Genomic DNA, 12,807 nt, shown 5'->3' on the forward strand with positions numbered 1-12,807 from the left:
ATCTCATCAAAATGACTTCTTCTCCGCTTTATGTCTGCTTACACAAAATACATGAAAACGTATGCACCACTCTGCGTTGAAAAGACTGCGAACTTCTCCTACTGGCATGAGTAATGATTCCTAATCCCTTTCTTCTCATTAAAATAATGCATCAATGGTTGGGTGAGCAATGATCATTTAGAAATAATAATCTTTGAGTGCACCAAGCAGCTTACACACAAAAGAGAAATAATAGCTCCAATTTGTTAATATGTGTCAGAATGAGTGAATTATATATCCAGTTTCTTGCCAACACTGTGGTGTTGTGTGAGAATTTGTGGAGGATGGCGACCAGTCTCAGTCACAGAAAATGTAATTTACAGTGATACTGATCCTGTTTTTGTCAGAAAGAAGATAGTAACAAGGTCAGTGCCCTGGCTGTCTATTTGAAAAATGAAAAAAAAGACAAGAAAAAGTTCATACGTTTTTAATCTTTAGGTTATATTGCCACTTTGGCCTCTAGTAATAATAGTATCTGTTCCCCATAGTGTCGTCATGCTCTGAAAACAGTACGGTAAACTGTACAGATAACCGAAAGTAATAGTTGAGACTTTTCACTTACCATACATTATTAATGCTCTGTTGTGCTGTACAATGAAACAAAGCACACATGTATTATGTATTTGCTGTATATGTATGCTAATCACTTCCATATGATTCCTCTTCGAGGTTGTTTCGACAGGATCACTTCTGCATTTTTCTCATCATACTTTAATCACTCTTACCGCCTGGTATAGCTGTGCGATGAGCTTGGAGTCATCTTCCTAAACTGTATGACACTTATTCACCACTGGTCTTCCTGGTGTGGTAGCCTCATTAGTTTTTTACATGTTTGATGGCTCTCTTTGAAAATCTCTTTTTTCTACTTTTGTTTTGGCGGTTTGAACACATATGTGGAGCACTTTGACCAGGCTGTAAATATGCATCAGTAAGAGTAGCAGTATCCCTAACTTTTACCTCAGTATATCTTTACTGCAGCCATATCCATTTATTTTTTCACATACACACTTTAGGCGTTGAATTAGTCAACCAAGACTATAATAAAAGGAGCCAAAGTCAAAATATGTTATTTTAATGTTATAGAAAGAGGTCATTAGTTGCTATCACAGAGAACAAAACTAAGCTTGCATTTGAGTCATAAAAACTATGATTTTTATTGCTAATGGAAATGTAGTAATACCTTACTTAGTACATTAATGGCGTTAATCGCTGTAGCTTAACTTATCCTGAGCATATCCCAATAAGCTCGTGTAAAGCTACTGAGCTGTGCTTGACTGAGAGCAGGGTTCAAGAGAATGGTGTGGTGAGCTTTTACTGATGTAAAGAGTAAATATTTGAAAGACTCATGTAGCTGGATGAAGGAAACAGCCACTTGCTCAGTGTTTGTAATAAAAGACTCACAAGGGGAATAACGGCAAGAACATTCGACAACCTTTTATCTTGGATGCTACTCAGATGGTTTAAAGTAATTTCACTCAGTCAGGAAGATTCCTAAGCAAAAAGGAAACTATTTGAGTCGATTCAAGCAGCAGTGCAAGACCAGTGAGGATACACAGAGGGTGTAATATTACTCATGCAAAGCAACTAAAATAGGCTAAATTAAAAGTTTGTTCTTATTTTGTTGTTAGCCTCTCTGTGAAAGTCCACATAAGCAAATCACTAAATGTATATGTGCTTCATATAACTATGAAGTATCCAACATTTTTGGTCATTGTAATTCTTCAAGGAATTCAGTTCCTAATCTTTATTTCAGACTGCAATGAAAGTCATTTCGACGACTTGTTCCAATGAAATTGCAGGTGCAATTGTATGTTAAATAACAACTAATCCTCTGATATGGAGTCCCTGAAATGACATCCTATCCAAAGGAAGTTAATGTCCCTCATTAAACTCAAAAGGTTGTAAGGAATTAACAGACAGGAGTTCAGGAAGAACAGACTGATTTTAGAGCTGAAAGAATAGCTGACAAAGTAAGAATGAAAGGGTGCAGGACGGAGAGAGAGAGACAAAAAGATGAACATTCTTGGAAAGAAAGATTTATGGAAATCACAAGGTGATTCAGTCATCTTGAGTAGATACAGAGTGCCATTCCCCCGATGCGCAGTCAAAAAGGAAAGGATTAGAGACCACCTCGGGAGAGAAGGGAGAAGCAAGTGGCCCGTAGTGATGTGTTCTGCTGGATGTTGAGATTCTTCTCCACGATCCTGCAGTTATGCATTCACAGTGTTCTCAGAGGGCAAAACCATTGCATAAGTTGGAAAGATTTGGGAATAATTGCTTCATTTTCTTTCTTTGTCTCAGATTTATGAATCATTGTAAGCTGACTAAACGCACTGACCCTGTCAGAGGGGGCATGGATGCTTTTTTTATGGCAGTTGCTCAAAATGCATAATAATATCAGCTATGCATCTCCTGATAGTTATTTTCAGCTTTATAATGGTAATTGGATGACTTCCTTTTAAAGTTGTGTAAAACAGTTTTATTTAATTCCCTAATTAATCTCCCCTGTCTGCTTTTTTTCTCCGTGTCCAGCTGCTTACTGCAGCATTAATGATCCTCCATTGAACGGGGGTGTGGTCAACCGAACCAAACTCCATCCAGGTAGCAGACTTCAGTACATCTGTAACCGTGGTTACCGCTTGGTAGGTTCAAGCAATGCCACCTGCAGGGTTGATTCCAGTGGGCTTTACCAGTGGGATACCCCACCACCTTTTTGTCAAGGTAACCTTTTAAACACATTGATCATCATCTAAGTGATTCTGAAAAATGTTTTCCTGCTCTAATACTCTCTTTGGGATGTGACAGCTATCTCATGTGGAATACCTCTGTCACCGGGCAACGGCAGTTTCTACGCTTCCCAATATACTGTTGGAAGCCAGGTCACCTACCAGTGTAACCATGGCTACCACCTTGACCCTGCTGTTCCAATGACAGCCGTGTGTTTGGAGGAGGGCAGCTGGAGTAATGCTGGTTCCATTCCCAGATGTCTGCGTAAGTGTTTTCAAACATGATTGATCTGTTTAGGAAAGGGGCTGCTCCTATGGGAATCTCTGTGTTCAGGGAAACCCCTCCATCTTTTAATTCCTCTCAGAATTGTCCTTGAATTCAATGGGAAATTCAGACTATTATGAAATTCAAAGAGTCTGCGTTGTGCAGAGTTGGAGAAAAAGATAAATATAAATTTTCAGAAAATCTTAACTACTAACAGTTAAGATTTTATTTATTTATTTAATATTGGCATTGACTTGACATGGGCTGGCATGATACTTGTATATGTAAATATATCAGAGGTGATCCTCACAGATTGAACATTTACTTGATGGTCTTTAAGATTTAAAAGATTATAGATTTTTTAGAAACTATAGTTTCAACTTTGTGGAGACTTGTATGTTATTTATTATTGTTCTTATTTAATTAGATGTGTTTATCTGTTGATATTATTATGATCATTTTTCATTTCCAGCGGTGCACTGCCCCAGCACTGAAGGCGCTTTGTCAGATCATATGACCTACCGCCTGCTCTCCGGGAGGCTGGGAGAGTTTGGCTCAGTAGTGATGCTACAATGCTCAGTTGGCTACTATTTAGGTGTTGGGCACCGGTCTCTTCGCTGTCTTGCCAATGGGACCTGGGAGGGGTCAGATGACCCAGCTACTTGCAAGAGTAAGTTTTGATTCACCCATCAAGTGCAATTTAACTCTTTGCTGCAAAAGAATGTGGTAGCTGCTACAGTGAGATTTATTTTGCTCAAAATGATCCTACCGCTTCCTCTTCGGAAAAGATGATAAAACCCCACTGTGTTGACGTGCTTGATACACTTCAGCCTTATGCATGAGAATGAACACACACAAAGGACTAGATTTGGGATTTTATTTTGAGATATTTCTTTCAATCAGCACCAGTACATATGTTTCTAATATGTATATACAGAACCATGCATTAAGTACCTAAAACTTGTTTGTACTCTATAATGCCCAAGTGCAAAGTTATCGTCTCATCTACTTTAATCAACAACTCTCATCGTCAGGAAGAGCAACCCTGTCAAACAAGAGATTTAAAAAGACGTTTTACACTCTCTGACACACAAACAGTCGACACAAATAGAATAATAAAAGAATGAAACGGCATCCTTCCCCAACCTGTCCTGAATTAGTTATCAAACAAGCAAATCCATCCAGGAGGAAGCAGAGCAGCTGGGGATGTTAGAAAAAGTTTTTTTTCAAATAGAGTTAGCTTTAGTTGTTATAAGAAAGCCTCTTAATGCTTCAATCGTGATATGGTGAAAGCATGGCACAGTTCTAATCTTTTTGATAATAAGAAAGGGGCAGCCTGATAGGGGGGCTGTGTGTGCATGTGTTTATCCCTCTCCCTCACTCCTTCTCCTTTTAGATGAGTTAACACTGGTATACGTGTTTTCAAGCGCCTTAGCATATTGGTCACTCCACATTATCTTGGGACTGTAATAGCTGTTTATAGCAGCATGCAGCCTGTGCTTTTTAAATGTGGGGGATATGTCGGCTGTGGTGAAATACTGCCTTTTCAAATAGTGTTACTCTGCAATGTGCCTTTGCTGCTTATCTCATAAATAGATCTTGAGAGAGAACATTGTGGCTTTGAAAACTTTCCAATAAAGGATGTCTTAGTGTTGTGTAACACATGACATGCAAATGAAAAAATGAAATATGTAGACATAAAAAAGTTTACTATATTGTTAAGAATTTAAATCTGACAGGACAGTGCTTCGCTTAACTATATTTTTAAGTCAATTTTTCATCCAGTATCTGAGCTGAGCTAGCAAATGCTGCAGCGGTTCTAAATGATTTGTCAATAGAATGAAAGTGACTACTAAGGTGTCTCCAATGAAATAGATGAAAGAAATAAATCCTTCATTTTCAAACACAAATCTAATTCAGCTTGGTACTGTCCTGGGAAAATTCCTTTACATCTTTAAATTCAGTTTTTCAGCACTGTTTTATTGATCTCATCCAACATTATGAAGACTAGTTAACAGGTAGCCAAACTTTTCTAAACACAGAAAATGTACCAAATGCCTCGTAATGTTGTGCAATATCTATTACTATCTATAATATCTATTATAATACCATGACTCTTTTCTTTTTTCATTTTATTGTCTAGTCATCTCCTGTGGGGAACTTCCCTACCCACCTTTTGGTACCAAACTGGGGACACTGTCTACATTCGGAGCGACTGCAATCTTTATGTGTAACCATGGCTACACGCTGGTGGGGTCACATGTAAGGGAATGTGGCGCCAATGGACTGTGGAGTGGTGCAGAGACGAGATGTCTGGGTAAGCTTTGCTAAATGTGCTTAGTTGTACATGTTGTGGTCTGTTCTAAGTCACTTTGGCAGGAAAGAGAGCAATCTGATCAATAATGAAAATGCATTCTATAGACTGAATGGTGTGAATTATTAAAAATAGAAGAGATGACACAGGAATTGGGAATGAAATGTAGTAAGCTGTCAGAGTAATATCAAAGACTTGGACTATTCTCATCACACATTCATGATCTCTTGAATCACATTTGTATTTATTTTTAATCAAATCTGATTAGAGCTGACTGCCAGCAGTCTGATGAAATGTATTTTCAACTCTACATACAGTGATACAGAATGTGTGTCTGGTAGGAACTATATTGTTTTTATTTAGATTTGTCTGTTATACAGACTGTATGTTGTTCCCTTCTGGAATTTGAAGAGACAAGATGCAATTCATTACCCCAGTGACGCAAAACAAGTCATTACGTGATCCATCGATACCGTTGCTGATTGCAGTCAGAAAGTTCTGTGACACTTTTTATCAGTTCAGAGAACTCTAAAATGAACGTCAGCAAACCTCTTATGTTGAGTTTTCAGGTTAGAATTTGTGAGAGATTTTCTTCTTATGAACTTTCAGTTTGTGCAGATGTAGTTGTACAGGCAAACCGTCAAACCGTGCTTTGTTTGTTTTTCTTCTTGTCAAAAAAAGTACGAACCAAAGAAAAAACACTTCTGTTGCTTAAGATGATGAAAAAAAATCATCTTTTTTGTGTGCCTCTTGTCAATCATTTCATCTTTCATGCACTTAAATGTTCACAGTAGATGAAATCATGTGTAAATGTTACATATGAGCTTTGCAAACTTTTATGGTAGTCTGTGAAATTTTGATACTAACACTTGAAGACTAAACACCTCTTACCAGAATCTTTTTAATGTGGTTAAATTCCGGTTAACTGCGCAGCACTTGTTAACATAAACTGTAGATGCACTGGACTTTGGCCCATTCACACAACACACAACAAAAGCGTCATTGTACCTTTAAACCCTTTATTTCCAATTGCTTGTGCCATTCCACGATGGTTTGTTACAGGATAAATTCACATACGAGCTGCAGTCGCCAATAAAAACTAGCTGGTCAGCATAGTGCAGCAGGCTAAATCGAGGGAAAGCTGCAATGGTTGTATGATAGATGCCTGTACTTCGATCGTAACCTAAGTTCTATCTGCATGTGTGTGTGTGGTGTTTTTATTGCTTTCAGAGGGCATAGACATTTATAAAATGAATAAGATTTGTCAAGGAAAATGATTTTGAGCGGATAATTTGAGCACAGGAAAGAGGTGAAACTATCTGCACAATGATATCAGTAATCAAAAACCACATTTTGGAAACAATAAATGTTTTTGACAGCCTTAGTATTTGGATACATGTATAAGATAATTAAAAAAACTGCTGTTTTAAATACCAAATGCAAAGAAAAGCCTTGGCCTCGAGAAGTGATTTCACGATGAAGAGAAAATGGAAGGGAGGGACTGACTTTGAAACATGAGTTATTTGCTTTCTTGATAGTTGAAATGTTATTGAATACAATTGACTTATTCTCTGAACCTCAGCTCGTGATGCACATTTTAAGAAATAATGAATGGATGTTGTACATCAAGGCCACTTGTAGAACACAGGGGAAATCGTTTAAATGCAGACAGAGTTTAAACAGACCCTTTGTGCATCGATAATTGCTGCACACTTATTTCTAAAGTCTTTGACATTGATTTGCAGAAACACTGATGACTTAATGAGCCAGCTATTTAGAAGTTTATGTAATGGAAGGTTTGAAATGTTTTAAAAGTCGTAGTTTGACACTTGAAAAAACTCAGGAAATCCAACAAGTTGAAGTTGTCTCTTTTTTATATACATGATGGGAATTTGTGTCATTTTGCTTCTTCCAGCTGGTCACTGTGACTCTCCAGATCCTATAGTAAATGGCCACATTAGCGGAGATGGCTCTAGTTATCGTGACACAGTGGTATATCAGTGTATGTTAGGATATCGACTAATCGGCACATCAGTCAGAATCTGCCAGCAAGATCATCGATGGTCTGGAACAACACCCGTCTGCGTCCGTGAGTAGAAATGACACAAATACCATTGTGGTTTCTGTATGGTGTATTATAATTTTTGACTTTTCAAAATGAAACTTAAAAGATTCTTCTACATGAAAGAAAAACACACAAAAAAGGGAACATATTTTAGCTTAAAAAAATGCTAATTATCAAGCAGAGAAAACCTGATACTCCACATAATCTTCCGATTTCTCAAATTTCTCTGTTGTCCTATTTAGCCATCACCTGTGGTCACCCAGGAAACCCAACCAATGGGCGGACCAATGGCAGCGAGTTCAACCTCAATGACGTAGTCAACTTCACCTGCAACAGAGGTTACATCCTCAGTGGAAATGCTCGCGCTCAGTGCCGACTCAACGGACAATGGAGCAGCCCGCTACCAGTCTGCAAAGGTCACAATCACATCTGTTTACACAGAGTTGCTGCATATTCCGGTGATAAATGCTTCTGTTGGTCTTTTGAAACTGCTCTTTCAGAGTTCATAGAATAGCATGTTATAGTTTCTTTGTTTCTTTTTTCTATAAGATCAAGAGGTAGTTGTGGGAACATGCTTTACTGCTGTGGTGGAAGCTTTTGAATGATTTGACTGAGAAAGCATACGTCTCCTTTTATATTCTCAGTGAAAATATAGAGAAGGCCACATATGTATACCCCAACCCCCTCAGAAAATAAATATGCATAAACCTATACATATATATATATATATATATATAATTATATATACTTGTAGATCTATACAGCAGCTATTGTCTGGATCTGACTCTACTGTCAGAAAAATGTAAACTAAGAACTAATTAATTGTAGTGCAGACACAATTAGGCAGAGTGTGTGAGTGTGTCTAACAAAGCTGACAAATTCATACGTGCACATACACAGCTGGGTAAATGTCCTCAGACGCATTCTTATCCTCTGCTAACCATGCATGTTCGATACACCACAAACCTCTCCAGACCTCTTGTAGTGTAATAGTTTTTATATACTAAAACACACACCACAGGCTTTTAGCACAGCTGATATCACATAGCTGCTAACATAGGTTTCCCATCAAAAAGATTCACCCCTACTTGCGTTCCTTCCCCATTTTCCATGATTTTTCTGTCTCATTCCCTCCTTCCCTGCTTCCCTCCCTCCCTCGCAGCAGCAGCTGTCAATTATGACATTGAAACTTTTTTCGTTCCCACGGGGTGCCAAACACATGCGCTTTCACACACATAGCCATCTTCCCCGTGGACTCAGATTTGAGTTAAAGTCAATCTTTCTTGAGACATGTTGAAAATCACGCTCTTCTTCTATTGGACTGGCATAACCCAGAGAGGAGACAGAGTAGATGGAACCTGAAGAAAGAGCAGGGAACAAAGAACTTCCGGAAAACTAAGTAGAGTGTGACAAAAGAGAAGTTCAGAGAACACCAGAAAAGAGCAACAAGGACAATCTTCATTTGCAACACTATGATTCCTGGTTTAGTCTCTACCCAATCCGTTTATCTGGTGGTTGCTCTGTAGAAGTTCAGCTCCATTATGTTGAGAGTTGTTCATTTTGCTTTCATTGTGATTTTGACCCATGCTAGCTAAAATCTGAGGGTGAAATTTAAACACTTTATTGTGCCCTTTGATGTCAAATCCACTACTTTTCTCTAACAATCCCAAAATGAGTGCCTTAGACCTCAATTTACTGCTCACTTTATGACAGCCTCTTATAATAGTAGTAGTGCTTAATGCTAAATAAATGGAAGAGATTTTGGCCCCTAATTTTATGGCTATTAAGTGTCTCAATCTTATCCTTTTTTCCTCCTCTTTAGTATGAGCTATTATATTTGATTATTTAGAGAAAATCTTTTTTCCTGCTTCCCTATTTCAATCATTAAAATAAAGTGCGGTAACATTTGTGCATGTAAAATTTACTTTAAGCACTTTCCTGTTTCACACAGTGGTGAACTGTTCAGATCCTGGCCATGTGGAGAATGGTGTGCGGCAATCTGGCCCACGTTACCCTGAAGTCTTCAGCTACGGTGTAACTGTGGCAGTCCACTGCAAACGAGGCTTCCACCTCCTGGGTTCTGCACTCCTGACATGCCAGCATGACGGACTGTGGGACAGACCAATTCCTCGTTGCTTAGGTATGGACAGACGAGAGAAAATGTGACAACACAAAAGTGGATAGAAAAAATGGATAAACCTACATGGAACAAAAGGGGTTTGCATAGCCATGACGTAACCATACTGTCCTCTTCTCTAAAATGACACTATGAGTAATTTGTTCCTCCAGCCAGAATAAACAAACAATAATGTTCAAAAAATATGCCACCTCCGGTTGTTGTGTATTGCCTACACACAACCAGGAAGTGACAAAGGTTTGCCGTAATGTGTTGTTACATTTATGTGTAACCAAGGCAACCAGCAAAATGGGGTCCATGAAGGCGATGCTTGCCTTGTTGTTATTGGCTTATCCAAAGAGGGAAGTTACAACAGTGTTTAAGTGAGGTGTTGTTGTGTTATTTAATGAACATAACTGAGAATTGAATGTTGGTGTTAAGCATGCCTTCCACTGCCGAAGCTGCATGGTTCAAAGCATTGTAGTCGATCCTGCCATCCTCCCTCCTCCTCATGAGGACTGTGACGTCTTAAAGAAAAGACTGCAGAGACTGCCATCTGCTCCAATGTGGAAATGTTCGTATTCATATGTCCCTCCAGCCGCTTGTAGGGCCCATATTGCGGTACAGGACGCCACTATGGGTCACCTAAAGGGAATGCACAAATGATCTGTTTGGTTGTTTTGTTTGGAAGACTATTTGACAAAATGCATGTCGTGTACATGAATGAGTCTTCATTAATTGTTTATGACCGTTGTCTTGAAGTATAAATCAGTTAAATGTTATTATTCATTATGGTTATTTCTAAAGCAATCATGCATTGATTGTGCTCTCTTCAATAATGCAACTTGATGGAAAATACAGCATTTCATAAACCGGATTTAACAGGCTTGTTATCAAACTTGAAGTAACGATTTGGATTTAAGTGATAACATTTACCTAATTACTCAGTCATGAATATTTTCCTTCGCGATAGCTATTCATTAGCCAGCTATTCATTAAAAGAATGTCATATTGTTTTTGGTTTATGACCTCAAGAAAATGTATACAATCTGCATAAAGTGTTTTTACTTGATCATAAATAATTGCCTTTCCGAGGCAACAGACAAAAGCAACCAATGCATTGAAGAAGAAGGTTCTATGAGTGGACAACAAACATTTTAATGATTCATTTTTTTCATCACGCATGGGATCATGCAACAAAACCTGAACCCGACAGCTCAGGTGCGTCCACCAATCAGGTGACACTCTACTGCCACCTCATCAGGTGTATAATCAGTAATCCTGCTGTATCATGTTTATTTTAGCTCATGTGTGACAAACACATCACAAACAAACAACCTCAACGTTGAATTAAAAGGCATAACTGACCCATTGGCTTTTGATGTCATCAGTCATAAACAATCCTAATAACTCTTTATGTTCATAACAGGTGTCACATCATGTTTGAGACGGGCTCATGTCAGTTTTGTGCATGACCCCTGGAGAGAATGTGCTAATGGAAAAGGTTTGTCCGGTTCCTCTTGGATTTCTGCTAACACATGTCCACGAAAATCTCATGATACAAGCGTGGATTACACGTGGATTATTTATTTTATTTTTTTTTAGATTTGTCAAAGAAAAGCAATATGAGGAGTGAAATGATTTGGAGAGCCGCTGAGATGAGGGTGAGGAGAATGAGAAATCTGAAAGAAAAAGACGAGGGTTCAAGTAAAAGAAAAAAAAAAAGGGCGGGAAGTAATCATAAAAAGAGCGAGAGTGTGAAAGAAAAAGGCTTAAAGGTTTGTGCATTATTGTGTGGGTGTGTACAGACAGAAAATGTGAGCATGCGTCTCTTAAGGCAATACAAGTTCTTGTTAGGAAGTTGCGATGGCTGATCGAAACATGGAGATTAAACTAGAGCACGATGCAGAGAAAGAGGCTGATTCACAGATGAAGGGAGAAACACAAAGAGGTGAACAGAAGCACAGAAGGAGGACTCAGCAACAGAGAGGTGCAGATGAGGAATCAGACAGAGAGAGGAAGGGGCATACACTGGTGTCACACTTGCCTCTGTGCATCGAGTATTACATTCGAGAAACAAGGTCTTATCGGAAAATTGGGGGGAGAGGGGTGGTGACTGAGGGGCAAAGAGAGGATGGAGGAATACAATTTTGGGGGCAAGGGGAGATAACGTGGGGGGGCAAGTCATTTGGCAGAAATAGAAAATTGAGAGCAGTTTCATATCTGTGTCCTCCAGAAACCTGTGCAACATAAAAAAATAGATTTCTTCCAAACTGAAGTAAGAAAATGTAAATTTTTTTCCACACAAGTATGTTGCTTTTACACGGTGGAATGATTTACTGTTTTTCAACACAGAAGAGTGGGATATACTCTTTCTAATGTTTTCTATCTTAGGTGAATTTAAATTGAGATGAATTATTGGTTTTTCCTCACTCTCGGGCAATTCAATTAAACTCAACCATGGTAAACCTCACCGCCATGTCTCTATACAGCGTAGGTAAAGCAAGTGAATTATTTCTATGCTCACAAGACATATTATACAATTCCAAAAGTTCTAATGACCACGCATTTTGTTTTTTTTCCAGATGAAATTTGGTGCATATCATCTTTCGTGTCTATGTTTCTTTCTTTCTCCATGAACTATTTGTGCCTTCCTCCCCCCAAAAAAAAAAAAAAAAAAATCAACAAACACCTGCATTAATCCTTCACTCCCTATTGCCGTCACCCTGTCCTTTTAGCAGACCCCTGCGGTGACCCGGTGACCCGTTTGTACCGCTTAATGCAGTTAACTGTCTGGAATCTATATCATTCTGAATGCACACATTCTTTCTCTTTCAATTGTTCAACCTCTCTGCAGCTATTTCCTGCGGCGACCCTGGTGTGCCGCCAAATGCAGTAGCATCTGGAAGCCACAGCTGGACGTATGGGTCGGTGCTGCAGTACTCCTGTCTGCCTGGTGGAGTGCTTGTTGGCAACGCTACTCGCCACTGTCAGGAGGATGGCAGGTGGAGTGGAGTGCCACCCTACTGTACAGGTAAAAGCAAACAAGGTGATAATGTTCCAAGCCTAATTGATGTGGGTTTTTTTGTTGGTAAAGCATCAGAACTTGAAAATGGATATATGTACAAAACAAGAGTTACACTGGCTAAATGTAGTTCTAAAAGAATTAAACGGCCTTGGTATTACTCATAGAAATCATCATCATCTACTGAGCAGTTTAACAAGGAAGTGTGTACCACTAGCTTTGAATGAATTTGGTTTTTAAATGTATTTGTGTTGTGC

The 12,807-nt window shown here is 38.8% G+C and overlaps 1 protein-coding gene across 1 annotated transcript in view; it reads left to right on the forward strand.

The window, feature by feature from the left end:
* Positions 1 to 12,807, forward strand: part of LOC140302486 (CUB and sushi domain-containing protein 1-like) — a 275,604-nt gene that overhangs the window by 226,216 nt on the left and 36,581 nt on the right. The window contains exons 51-58 of the mRNA XM_072381305.1: positions 2,572 to 2,760; positions 2,845 to 3,030; positions 3,503 to 3,700; positions 5,174 to 5,347; positions 7,260 to 7,433; positions 7,652 to 7,825; positions 9,361 to 9,549; positions 12,383 to 12,559. Coding sequence (XP_072237406.1) covers positions 2,572 to 2,760; positions 2,845 to 3,030; positions 3,503 to 3,700; positions 5,174 to 5,347; positions 7,260 to 7,433; positions 7,652 to 7,825; positions 9,361 to 9,549; positions 12,383 to 12,559 — 1,461 coding nt within the window. The remainder of the gene's footprint in view (positions 1 to 2,571; positions 2,761 to 2,844; positions 3,031 to 3,502; positions 3,701 to 5,173; positions 5,348 to 7,259; positions 7,434 to 7,651; positions 7,826 to 9,360; positions 9,550 to 12,382; positions 12,560 to 12,807) is intronic.

The sequence above is a fragment of the Leuresthes tenuis genome, unplaced genomic scaffold (assembly GCF_036924035.1).
Source record: "Leuresthes tenuis unplaced genomic scaffold, fLeuTen1.0.hap1 SCAF_2, whole genome shotgun sequence".
Classification (NCBI taxonomy): domain Eukaryota; kingdom Metazoa; phylum Chordata; class Actinopteri; order Atheriniformes; family Atherinopsidae; genus Leuresthes; species Leuresthes tenuis.